Below are 12,846 nucleotides of genomic sequence, written 5' to 3'. Positions count from 1 at the left end.
AATACCAACTGGGGGGCGGCTATAACGCCATGATCGCCCTGCTTTACAGTGAGCCGACCGTCCGGGTCCGCACGGGCCGCATCCTCTCGACCGCCATCCGAGTCCGCAGAGGCACCCGCCAGGGTTGCCCGTTGTCGCCGTTGCTATTTGCACTGGCAATGGAACCCCTGGCTGCGACACTCCGAGCACACGGGCTGGAATGGGGAATTCCATTGCCGGACGGCCTACACACGGTGTCCCTATATGCAGATGACCTGCTGCTATACGTCAGAGACATGACCGCCATCCCTGCTTCCCTCGCTGACGTTTTCCGCACCTTCGAAGCACTGTCGGGCCTGAGGGTTAACTGGGCCAAGTCGGGAGCCTACCCCTTTGGCTCGGAGACACCTGAGTGTGACGTCCACCTAGGAGGAGACAGGCTGCGGTGGTACCCCACCACTTTCCGCTACCTGGGGATACGGGTCTACAGGTCCCCGGCGGACGTCCTGGATGGGAACCTCCTCAGAGCAATCACGTCCGTGCGCACGCAGGTTGGCTACTGGAACACCCTGCCCCTCAGCGTGCCTAGCAGGGTAGCACTGACCAAAATGATAGTGCTGCCTCGCCTCCTGTACTACTTTGCAAACCTGCCCTTGTATGTGCCCGTCAGAATATTCCGCGACCTGGAGGTATTGCTGCGCACCCTAATCTGGAACAAGGGGAGGCCGCGGGTAGCACTGGCCAAACTGTACATGCCTGCTGACTCTGGGGGGCTAGCGGTCCCCAATATGGAGCTATATTATCTAGCAGCGCAGATGCAATGGGTGGCGGGGTGGCTGAGCGGCAAGCAACTAGAGGACACTGCTTCGCACGCGGCTGCTTGGACGCGGACGCAAGTCCACGCGCTGTTCCATCCGCTGACTCGTGCGCCCTGCCCCACCCAGATTTATCTGGCGGTAGCGCGCAGGTGTTTCCAGAGGTGCCTTCGCCTCACGCGCGCGACCACACCGTACGCTCCGGAGTTACCATTACTGGGCATGCCTAGCCCGACGGGACCCCTCACGGAGGCCCATTTGGCAGGGTGGGAACAGGCAGGTGTAGATACGCTAGGTGACCTGTATGAGGACGGCGACTTGCTGACGTTTGCCGCCCTGACGGACGGCACGGCGCTCCCAGCAGGACAGTTTCTCCTGCATGCCTCCCTCATGCAGACGCTCTCGGCCTCTTGGGGCGACATGACGACGGAGCTACCGACGCATACCTTCATCCAATATCTGCATATTATGGGCAATGGCGCACATGTCATACACTGGCTGGTGCAGGCACTCCTCGCACACTCACGACTGACCACCTCGACATTAAGGGAACGCTGGGCGACGGACAGGGGCAGAGACTGGACAGATAAAGAATGGGCGATGATACTGGCCAGCCCGGTTAACGTTCCACGCAACCCCCGCTTCAAGCTCATACAATATTACATATTGCAGCGAGCGTATCTCACTCCGGAGAAGATCAATAAATATTTCCTGCGGACGGATGCCGCCTGCCCACGGTGCTCGTCACCAGGAGCGGACCTCTTGCATATGCTCTGGCACTGTGCTGACGTGCAGACGTATTGGAGCGACGTGCTGTCACTGATCGAGCGCGGCGCGGATGGACGGCTGCCACGCACGTGGGAAGCGTGTGTCTTGGGCCTGTACAAGCGCACAAAAGCGAATAGAGTACAGGCGCGCTTTTGGGACATGGGACTTGTTACAGCCAAACGCTTGCTCACCAAGCACTGGAAGGCGACGGCCCCTCCGCACATCAGGCACTGGAGGGCGTCCTTCGTCAACTGGGCGCAGGCGGAAAGTGCAGTGCTCCTCCGTGAGGAAACTGCGGGACTCAGGCAGTACCCCATCGCTCACCTTTGGGATGGCCTCCTTGCCACCTTTCAGACGGCCTGCCGAACCCGTGGGATAACCTAAACACCAGGCGGACACTGATACACTACTAGATCGCTGGCGACATGTCTGAGACCCTGGTGCGGTTAGCTCCTGGCCCCCTCGACCTGCATATTCCCCTGACACATCTCCCATGCTACGCGACAGGCTACTACTGTCGGATACTTCTTGCGCTGTGCTCTGGCGCACGCGCGGGACTTACCGCCGCTGCTACCCGAGAAGGCGCGCACACTGACGAACCCCCCCCCCCCCTCTTCTCCTCCCCCCCCCCCCTCACGACCGGCCACTCGACGCGCTCCCCGGGCGGCCGGCTACGCCCTGCTGGACAGCCCCTATCTCCTCACACATTGCTGCACGCGGATCTCCACTTTCCCCCCCCCCCCCCCCCCCCCCTCACCCTTCTTCTTCTGGCCCCTACCCGAGTTCTCGACCCTGACCTTGATCCCTAAAGTTTACGTTGCACACCCGGGGCACAATTCGGCGACTGACTACGCTCCCTAGCAGAGAATGTGTTCCATCATAGCAACGGTCGCCACGCGCACCCTTGCGAACTACGCTGCAACCTCCTTGATGCGCTCCACCCCACGCTACACGCGGGCCACCGGGACTCCGATGCCCACAAAGCAGGGCACTTGACGGGCAACCAAGCACCCAGCACACATCCTTATGTGAGCCCAGGAGCTAGCTGACAACGCTACGCAGCGGGCGGATGCGAAGCGCCCCTCTCACACGCGGACAATGCGCTTTAGCTGAGAAACAACGCGACACATATCAGAAAAGCACCACCGATTCGCTTACACGCAATGTACACACCTGAATCCTCTATCTAGGTACAACTGAGCTCCGCCGCCGGACCTCCGGGTTGTCGGCTAAACGGCTGTGTTTAAACATTTGACAGTATGTACTCGAACATTGCTGACCTGATGCTCTGTCGCAGAATTGTACATTGCCAATTGATGCAACTATGGTTAATAAAAGTTATCAAAAAAAAAAATCAATTTGAAGGTATTAACTTCCCCTCCTATCGGATCTGCATTTCCACCTACGCGGACGATACGTTACTATACGTCCGCAACCCGGAGGAGAATCTCTCCTCCGTGTTGAGAGAGGTAGTCCGGTTTGGGGCTCTCTCGGGCCTCCAGTTGAACTGGACCAAGTTGCTGGCGTTTCCGCTGACCCCGGTCACAGTGCCGTTCCCTATGGAATACCCCCTACAGTGGACAACTGACTCCGTCCGATACTTGGGGATTCAGCTGCACAAGGACCCGGAGGTCTTGCTCCGGGAAAACTACGGGGTAGCCTACGCCAACCTTGTTGACGACGTAGAGGTGTGGATTAAACTCCCCCTGTCGCTGATGGGCAGAGTGGCCATCATGAAAATGGTGGTCCTGCCGAGATTTTTGTTCCTCTTCACTAACATCCCTATCGTGCTCTCTAAGGCTTTCTTTGCGCAGTTGACCCAGACCCTGGTTCGGCTGGCCTGGGGCGGTAAGCAGCCTAGGGTGCAGTGGAAGGTGTTGACGCTCCCCTACGAGATGGAGGGGACTTGGGGCCCCGGACCTGGAAAGGTATTATAGGATAGCGCAGGCGGCCCACCTGCATACGTGGGTCCATGCCACCACGGATATACCGCACGTGCTGATGGAGCGGTTATTTGCGGAACCGCTTCCCCTCCCGGCAACTGTCTTCCAGCCGGTGGACCGCAGGGTGGGAACATTGGACTCCCTAAAGGCCACGAACCATGCATGGCATGCGATCCGGAGGGCGCAGGATTGCGATCTACTGTATTCCCCACTGATGCGAGTGGAGTGGGCGATCTGGCTCCCCCCACTGAGGGAAGCTGGGGTGAGACAGGCGCTAGGCGCCTTGGGCATCACCAAACTGGCGGACCTGTTTCAGGACGGGGTGGTTAAGACGTGGGAGCAGATCCGCTCGGCCCGACCTGGGGCTACCCAGCTCCAGCGTTTCCAATTCCATAGGATCCGTAGTGCGCTGTCGGCCCTGTTGGGGCCGGGCTTGGAGGAACCGCCAGAGGTCCCGGAACTTACATATGTCATCAAAACGGTGGCCCCAGCCAAACTCGTTTCGACTCTCAAAAAACTTGGGGATAAGCACCGGGCGCCCGAGTGCTCGGCGGCGCGACGGGGGTGGCAGGCCGACCTACAAATTGAGATAACGGACGAGATGTGGACCTACTGCTGCTCTAGCACTAAGAGGGTGTCGTTAAACGGTAGGCACCGACTGATACACTTTAAGTTCCTGCAGCGGGTCTATTACACCCCAGAGAGACTGCACAGGTACAGGCTTCGCCCATCGGCAGAGTGCGAACGCTGCCATTTCCCGGTAGCAGACTTCATACACATGGCCTGGCACTGTCCGGGTATAGCCCGGTTCTGGACAGCAGTGTTCCTGGAACTGAGCCTGATACTAGAAAAGGACATACAGCCTAACCCGGTGCTGGCGTTGCTGGGTTTCTCCAAGCCTCTCCCGCTGGCGCTTAGACGCCTGACGGACATAGCGCTTTTAACGGCTCGGCGCGTTGTGGCGTCGTGCTGGATGAGGGGGCCGCTCCCCACTAAAAAACGCTGGGTCAGAGATATGCTGTATTGCTGCACGCAGGCGGAGACATATAGTGAATTGTTGCCCCCGAAGAGCCGTCCCAAGAACTTTTGGGGAATGTACAGAACATATCTGACTGCTGGGGAAGCCGAGGGGGCGGGCCGGGGAGCGACACAGGACGACGGATCTGATGCACACAACGAGGCGGAGGCAGGTGTGATACTGGAGCGCGCCCTGGTAGACGCATGACTGGATGGCAGGTTGGCGTGACCCTCAGGAGGCGCGCCGGTGGGCTGAGTGTGTGGCGGGGCATTACCCGGAGGAGTGTGACATGCTTTGAGTGGAACCGTGGGGGCGACGGAAGGCGGCTGCAGGGTGGACAGCGCACTGAGAGTGGAGCACCGCTTTGCCTGCTCACTGCTGGACGCAGGGACGGCGGATAGGACAGTACGCAGATGCGAGAGTGATGAGACGACGTGTGTGGGGTGGGTGGGTTGGGAGGGGGGGCGTTGGGACTTGCTTTACAGAAACTCAGGGACTGGTTCAGGTTAGTTGGTGAAGGAGGTAACTGGTGGGACTGCCCCACATACATGATGGTCTGTAGTGGGGTCTGAGGGCTGGTGCCGCCACTCATATTAGCAGTAATGGCAATGGGATTCCTTGTGTGTAGATACTCCTGAAACGCCGCCGGTCCTCCGGGATGTCGGCTAAATGGCCGTGTACGCGTACACTGCACCTCCCTCTTCCCCACCTCCCCTCCTGCGGATCAGGGGGGGGTAACACATGGCTACGTGACTTTCTGCTGCGCTGACCTGTATGTTTACTTTTTGCCAATAAAGGTTTTTGAAACAAAAAAAAAAAAAAAAAAAGTAGGTGTTTAAGCAAACTAGCATCTTACAACGCTTCCACACAGGGCTAACATTGTCGCACTGGGCACCACTAGCGTTAAAGCCGGCCTTGCAACCACATTCATATTTGTGGTTAACATGAAACCCGCCAGCACACACAACAACTCAATCAAATGAAACAATGCTGGATTTAGCTCCACTGAAGATAAGAACGAGAAGGGCAAATAAATAAAATAGATATGCTCTTACACGAGGGGGACCAAAGCCCTAGAAGAGAGGGGGCTATAGAGCAACTTTTAAGCAAGAAACAATGATCTAGCCAGTAGGAAATGGGGGTCACATGTTGAGCTGTAATAGCGGTCCTGGCATCATCGGGAGCTGGTAGAACATTGTGTCCGGGCACCGCTGCAAGCTTTGCCACAGGAGTTGCCGTGTGCCCTGGTCCAGCATGAGAGGGAAAGAGGGAACACGGGACTGAAGCCTAAACCGCAGATTGGACAATGAGAGTCTCTGTCAGTATCTGGTCTGCCTGTGATGGGCCAAGGTTCAACATGCCTGTGATTGGTCTCTGTGTGTCTCAAAGCACCATAGGCCTCTGGTTAGTATGTGGGGGAGTCTGGCTTGGCTACAGAGACCCTGGGCTTAGTAGCCATGTGGAGGGCCTGTGTAAGCCCTGAGAGTTCGTATGGGGTGCCCAGAGGCTCCGTGGGCCCTGGGTTAGTCTGTCAGAGCCCTTGGGTCTTCATAGTGGCTCATCTGTGTCTGGTATTTGGGGGCCATGAAGTACCCAAGGCCTCTGGTTGGTCTGTGAGGGCCCCGAGGCTCTGTCCCCCTCTGGTTGAGTGTGAGGTGGGCCCTGGCAAATGTTCTAGCTGGGAGTTATGTCACACTCGGTTTGCTGGTTCCTGTTGGTTTTGTCACACGTCCTTGCATGCTCGGGTGCGTGAGGAATGCACTGGCTCTGGCTAGCGATGACAGAAGAGAGCCCACTCCAGTTTCACTGTCACGAGTCCAGCCGAGCTCAGAGGCAAGGAGCCAAGGCCCTGCGAGAGCGACGGTGCCAGTCATGGAAGACACGCCGACGCAGGCCCAAACTGTGTGCCGGGTACACTTGGATCCTCGCGGCTTCCGTCGACCTGGCAGTAAAGTGCCATTATTTCAACTGAGTGCCAGGAAAACAGAAAAGAGACTTAAAGTGCCGTGACCATTGGTGCGATTTGCACCCTGAGGATGGGAGCAGCGTAGACTCGGATTGGCGGAAAGCCTGCTGTCACCCATCACGTGCTGCTGAAAATATTACGTAGGGACTGCACTGGAAATAATACCCAATTAAAGTAAAATAATAAAAATTATCCAACCTCGTGTAATAAAGCTTCACTCACCCCCAATAAATAAACAAAGCGCGGGTGCTAAAGTCAGCAGCCCTGGCTCTGATTTGATTAAATAAATAAATCAAGCATGGCCACTAAAGTCAGCGGACCGCGCTCTAAATTAATTGCATACACAAAGAGGACGTGTGACATCTGAGTCACACACAGACTCACCCGTCTCCAAGGACTGAGGCCTTTGAGCGGCCACACGATATGAGCTGATGAGCAGGAGAGCAGGAGACAGGCACACCCTGTACATCAAGGAAGAGGCTGCTGAAAACGCAAACACTGGCAAAGTCAACTGGTTTGAACATTTTAACGGAACGCGCTTCTCCCCCCGGCATCTGACACCGTGCGCGTGCACATCATCACGCGTGTCTGCCGCTTAAATAAACACGCGTGTCTGAAGAGACGCCGTGGGCGAGCGTGCGCGACCCAAATCTCCAGTCGGGTGGGCAGGGCCTAATGCCGACAGGGCAGACACCAACCCCGCTTCCACAGAACCCGGACACAGAAGCAACGACAATAGATCTGCCGAGGTGAGGCCGCGCATGCGCTGCATTCGTAGGTGAGACCTAAAAATAACATAAGGAAAGGAGTGCATTCTGCTTTAATAGAACTTTAATAAAGTTGGCATTTTACTGCTCTGAGCCCTGTCTTGGGTCGCATGACCAGGTGCAGCTGACAGACTTTATGAATTCCTCCCAGACAGTCATATAATAAAGGAATCAGGTGTGACTCACTGGGCCATCTGCTGGCAGGCAGTATGGGGTGGTGGAGCTTATAACAGCCCCACTTACACCTGAATAGCCTGTGCTGTGCCCTCACACAAAGGGCAAATGACTCTGTATTGTCAATGGAGCCAGCTTGGTGCTAGGGCAGGGGAGTCAGTAAATTCCATACACTTGAAAGAGAAACCTCTAGAAACTTCTACCCCATCAACAAAGACACCATGTATAAAAATAGTGCCCTCAGACCCACTCTTCAGTTCACTTTCTGGATCTATTGAAGGACTCTCAGAGGACTCTCTGCTGCTGTGGCCTGATGTCTTCTCCATAAGACTGCTTGGCTGCACCTCGGAGGACTACTTTGCTGCCGGGAGCCTACCTTCAACCTCCGAAGCTAGCCCTGCTGTTTGAGCCCTGCATCGTCACCTGAACCCAGGACTACCAGAGTGACTCCAATGGCTAGTTTGCTGGCCTCCTGTGTTCAGATTCACAGGGACATAAAAGGCTCCCACCATCTTGAGCCACACTTGGACCCAGCATGAGTGAGGCCCATACCCCCAGAGGTGTACCACCAGTCTTGGAGCCTTTGTTGTGGTGCTTAACCTCTTCGATGCCGATGACGGAACGGTTCCGTCATGCACGCCGGTTGGGCTGTGCTTATGACGGAACCGTTCCGTCATGGCCCCGCCCGCGCTCAAATCTTTCAGCACTGCGCGGGAATCCGCGCAGCGCTGAAGAGGTTAAGATGCCCAGATGGCCAATTTTTGAAATAGAGGACGTAAACAAAATTCAGCTGAAAATTGCTCCGAGAACCAGGAGGAGACCTGGCCAGCCTGCTCTCCTATTCTGCGAGGTGCATCGCTGGTCTGGTTGACTTTGCAGCTTCTTTCACCACATTCTTCCATGCAGCAGCAAATCCATTTCAGCGATCCTTCACCAAAGGGGTATCCGACCTCGTGGAACTGTCTTTGGTTTCCATTTCATAGAACGTAGAAATCTTCACCACTGCTTTGTCCCAAGGCCATCCGACGATGACGCTCTCTCCTCGGGAACCTCCTGTAGCTTTTCCCCGCTGAACTTTACCTTTTCAGACACTTTTCTTCAAGAATTTTCAAAGTCCGGAGGTAAGCGATGACCTGGCCCAATCCACTTCTTACATCCGAACCGCGCTCCATCGTGGTCAGCCTTAATTTTCGACTTTGACCTAGTCTCATGCAACTAGAGTTTCGCGGTTGGCACTTTGAACTTTTAGGCACTCGTTTTCTCTAAAAACCTGAAAAAACCCTTAGCTTTGACTTTCCTGGTTTGATTTTTGTTGTTTTGGAGTCAAATAATATAGCTAAATGTAATCTATTTTTCTAAATTGGTTTGGGATTTTTTTTGTGTTGTCTTTTCACTTTATTACTGTTTGTGTGCTGCATAAATACTTTGCACATTGCCTGTAAGCTAGGCCTCATGGCTTTTTGTGCTAAGCTACTCCAGGTTAAGCGTAGGTTAATTTAGTCCCTTCTGTAGTTCACCCTGCCAGGGATTGTGGCTCTTGCTTGACCAGTGCTCACATCACAGTCATCCAGCAACCCAATTTCTCACAGTTGTCAAATGATCTAGCCACAAGTTGGGCTCCCGTTGTTTTAGTCCACCAAGGCTGCCAAGGTCGGTTCATTATGGAAATGTCAGAAGCATGCACAATTTAAAAATAGATGGCCATGACTTGTGGTGTTTTCTAACTGTTCAAGGTTCCCAGGAGTATTTTGTCAACTGTGTCCCCTCCACCTACCCTTGTCCGGTCTGTTTCCCATCCAGAAACACTGCAAGTTCAGTGTCCTTACGCACACCTACAAATCTTTCCACAACACAGGGCCAGTCTACCTTAACGGGGGACTCCAACTCTACCAACCCTCCAAACACCCATGCTCCACTTCTCGCTGCCTCGCACGAATCCCCCGAATTCACAGAAGCAGGACAAGAGGACACACTTTTTTTTCGTAAACACGGTCAAAAGCTGGCATGAACTTCCTCTACATATGCAACTCACCACTCATCTTCTTAAGTTCCTCAAGAAGCTGAAGACCAGTATGTTCATCTAGCAGCACCTCCAGAAAAACGCTTCTCCTCTGGCTCCTGGATACCCTCATGGGTAATAAGCTGCACCCTACAAATACCCATAACAACCGTGGATTGTACATACCCCTGCAATTTGCAAGAGTAATTTTCAGCATTTTTCAATCCTACATTTTGAATGTAGATTTCATTTCTCATCTGAAATCCCTAAACCTGCTACTGCAGAAAATCCACAGTACTAATGGATCATCTACAGTACCAAGTTCCATCTGTGGGCATAATTTCCTGCAGTTCTCACTTTTATGAATCGTGGTCTAAGGATTTGCACCACCTCACTTAAGCTCAACTTGGGACTGCAGAAAGCATCCTGAATGAGACGCTTTGCGATTTTGTCAATTTTATTAAAAAACGGCTTGCTGCAAGCCAATTTTTTCAGAAAGTGAGCTAAGGATCTATCAAAGATTGAGACTGAGTACATTAATTAAGCTTTGGATCACTGTCAATATGTGTAATACATCATGAAAACAATATAAAGATCTGAAGATATTTTTTAAGTAATTTGTGCAGAAAAAGTTGAGACACAATTCCCCATTAAGCCCATCTAATACTCAATCATGGAACAGAAGCACAGAAGGCTTTGATGTCCTTTGGCTAATTTTCCTAAAAAGCCTTATTAGGTAATGATACTGCTGTATTTAAAAGCTGTTAAATGCTGAGCTTAACTTATAAAGATTTTATGTTATCTCTGATGTCTAAAACTCTGAATGTTGTCTAAGAACCTAGAATTCAACTGTGTTTTAGGGGCCAGATTTTGAAAACCAGCATCCTGTAAGAGAATCGCCATAGATCAACCAAAGTTTCTTGTCAAAATAATGCAATTATTCCTAAACGATTAGCCACAGCAAGAATATTGGGAAAAAAGCAGCAAAAATATGTCGACCCTTCAAACAATTTGGTTTAAACTTGAATTTAGGACAGATCATCTCACCTTGCAGGTATATAATATTTAAAAAGAGTGCTTTGCCCGGTGCTCGCACAAGCCACCAATTACCCTCTGGAGTACAATAATACATGTCAAACTATATTGGAGGCACCTACAGTACCACATAAAATAAGTCTCAGATTAGTCCATGTATGCATTAGTAAAAACCGCAAGGAGAAGATAGTTTGCCATATTGTCAGGAAGAAAGTGTTTAGAAAGTTTTTGGTAGCTTTAGGGGCCATACCATAGATTCCCCACATCGTTCCTCAAAATTTTGATTTCACATCCTGATCGGATGATATCACGTTTACAACGATCGCGCAGCAAAGCAATTTTGGGGGACATCTTAAATATTTATGTATATTGAAGATGGTGATGATTGTTATCTTTACGTGTCTCTGGAGTAACACGTATGTCTTGAAAAAGTAATTTTAGCTGCGAAACACATGTTGGATTAGCAGGTTCTTAAGGGCCATATGTATCAAAAAAGAGTTTTGCGATTCTTATATTGCGATTTTTAGCGAATTGCAATTAGAGAATCTCAAAATGCAATGTATGTAGGATTTGCTAAAAATGTTGCGAATCCTACATATTCCCTATTTGCGAATCGCAAATTGAAATTCCCAATTAAGGAATACCTTCCCACTCATTCCTATGGGCTAGGAGGCCCATAGGAATGAAAGGGAAGACATTTTCAATTTGCGTTTACCAATTAGACAATCGCAAATTGAGAATGCAATTTCAAGGTTGCAAGGCTGTCAAAAGGACACCCTGTTGCACCCCTGAAACATGCATGTGTGTGCGACATATGGCACGTTTAAAAAATCGCAAATTACCACCAACTTGAAGTTGGTGGTAATTTGCAATTTCTTAAGGCCAAATAGCAAATTTCTGGTGCTTCCAGAATTGCATTTAAGGAATCACAATTTGCAAGTCCTTAATTGCATTCGCAAAATAGGGAATCGCAAATTTTGCAATTCTCTATTTTGCGATTGCCTTTTGGGATGATACATCCCAAAAGGCTTTTTCCAAATGGCAAACGGGTCGATTCTGAGAATTTGCCCGTTTGCAAACGGGAAAAAGGCTTGATACATATGGCCCTTAGATCCTTCACTATTTATCATGGTCGTCAACTGCTGTTCCACGGCTGTTGAAGTCAAATGAAACCATCGGAACACTTTATGCATAGACTTATGTGAACATGACTGTATTTGATTGTGGGGGGGATTCTAATATTGTGTTGAGGGTGCTCTCATCGTTCTGTGTTGATTTCATGGCATCTGCTTTATTCACTATGATGTACTGCCGCATTTTCTAGCTATTTTCAATGTCATTTTATATTTCTTCACTGTTATTTCCTTCGATCTAGAAAGTAATAAACCCCAAAGCACATAATTAAATAACTGATCATTTCTTTTCCAGCATCCGGACCGTCCTGATATTGTAGGCAACACCTGATGGAACAGGCATGATAAAAGGACCAATTCTCCATTTTACAATTGGCAATCTATCTTTCTAGTGTTGCAGTGTGCCATGTGCTTAGTGTTAACTTTCTGTTTGTCAAAGTTTTGCTGTTTCTAAGGATGAGTGTATAAGAGAGTTCTGCTCTCACTTGATACTGAGATGTTTTATTTCCATTTCGGTTTTTTTAAATGCATTCTCATACTCTTTGGACCATTCAGAATTTCAATTTGCCAATGTGGGTAAAATCATGTTGCACCATTTAGGCTGAGTTGTTTGAAACTAATGGGCATAATTACGGAAATGGTGGCGCATAGCACAGGGAAATGTTGAATATGCTTCGTAGCAATCCTTATTGTGCCCATCTGTGCATTTCAGAGTTGCAAAAATGCAAGTCACTTTTGTGATAGAAACTTCTCTAATAAAAATCCCCTTCATATTTAAATACCTCTAATTTCATGAGTGCCATTTCTATTCCAAGGTATAAATGAGATCAATGACTTCTTACATTCATAGATGGTTGTAATACACAATAAATTGACAGAAGTCATTGGTGTTGAACAGAAAGTGTACTTATAGTACATATGGCATAATACAGTTGAATAAAGATGCTCTAAATATAGTAGCGGCTGGTGTTGTAGAGGAGTGGAGTCAGGAGGGGTGGGGGAGGGGGCACCGGACAAAATAAAATTCTAATATTTTTTTTAGACGTGCCTGTAGCAGCCCGCGTCTCACTCTTCTGCTCCTCTCCTCCAGGCACAGGCTCCCAGACTCCACTGGGGCCAATCCAGACGCTGCTCTCATGCTGCTGGTGGCAGCATGGGAGCAGCATCAGAATTGGCCTGAGAGCCTCAAATGTGTGCTGTTAGTGAGACTGGGAGACTGTGCAAGCTCTCTCCAACCCAGCACTGCTGC

General features: G+C 50.8%; 1 protein-coding gene across 1 annotated transcript in view; it reads left to right on the top strand.

Moving 5' to 3' along the window:
* Positions 1-12,376, top strand: part of LOC146862013 (alcohol dehydrogenase 1-like) — a 216,511-nt gene extending 204,135 nt beyond the window's left edge. Inside the window, exon 9 of the mRNA XM_085641171.1 lies at positions 11,893-12,376. Coding sequence (XP_085497297.1) covers positions 11,893-11,917 — 25 coding nt within the window. The 3' untranslated portion in view covers positions 11,918-12,376. The remainder of the gene's footprint in view (positions 1-11,892) is intronic.
* The last annotated feature ends 470 nt before the right edge of the window (positions 12,377-12,846 follow it).

Source organism: Triturus cristatus, chromosome 2_2 (genome assembly GCF_964204655.1).
Source record: "Triturus cristatus chromosome 2_2, aTriCri1.1, whole genome shotgun sequence".
NCBI lineage: Eukaryota > Metazoa > Chordata > Amphibia > Caudata > Salamandridae > Triturus > Triturus cristatus.
This window is presented reverse-complemented; position numbering and strand designations above follow the sequence as displayed.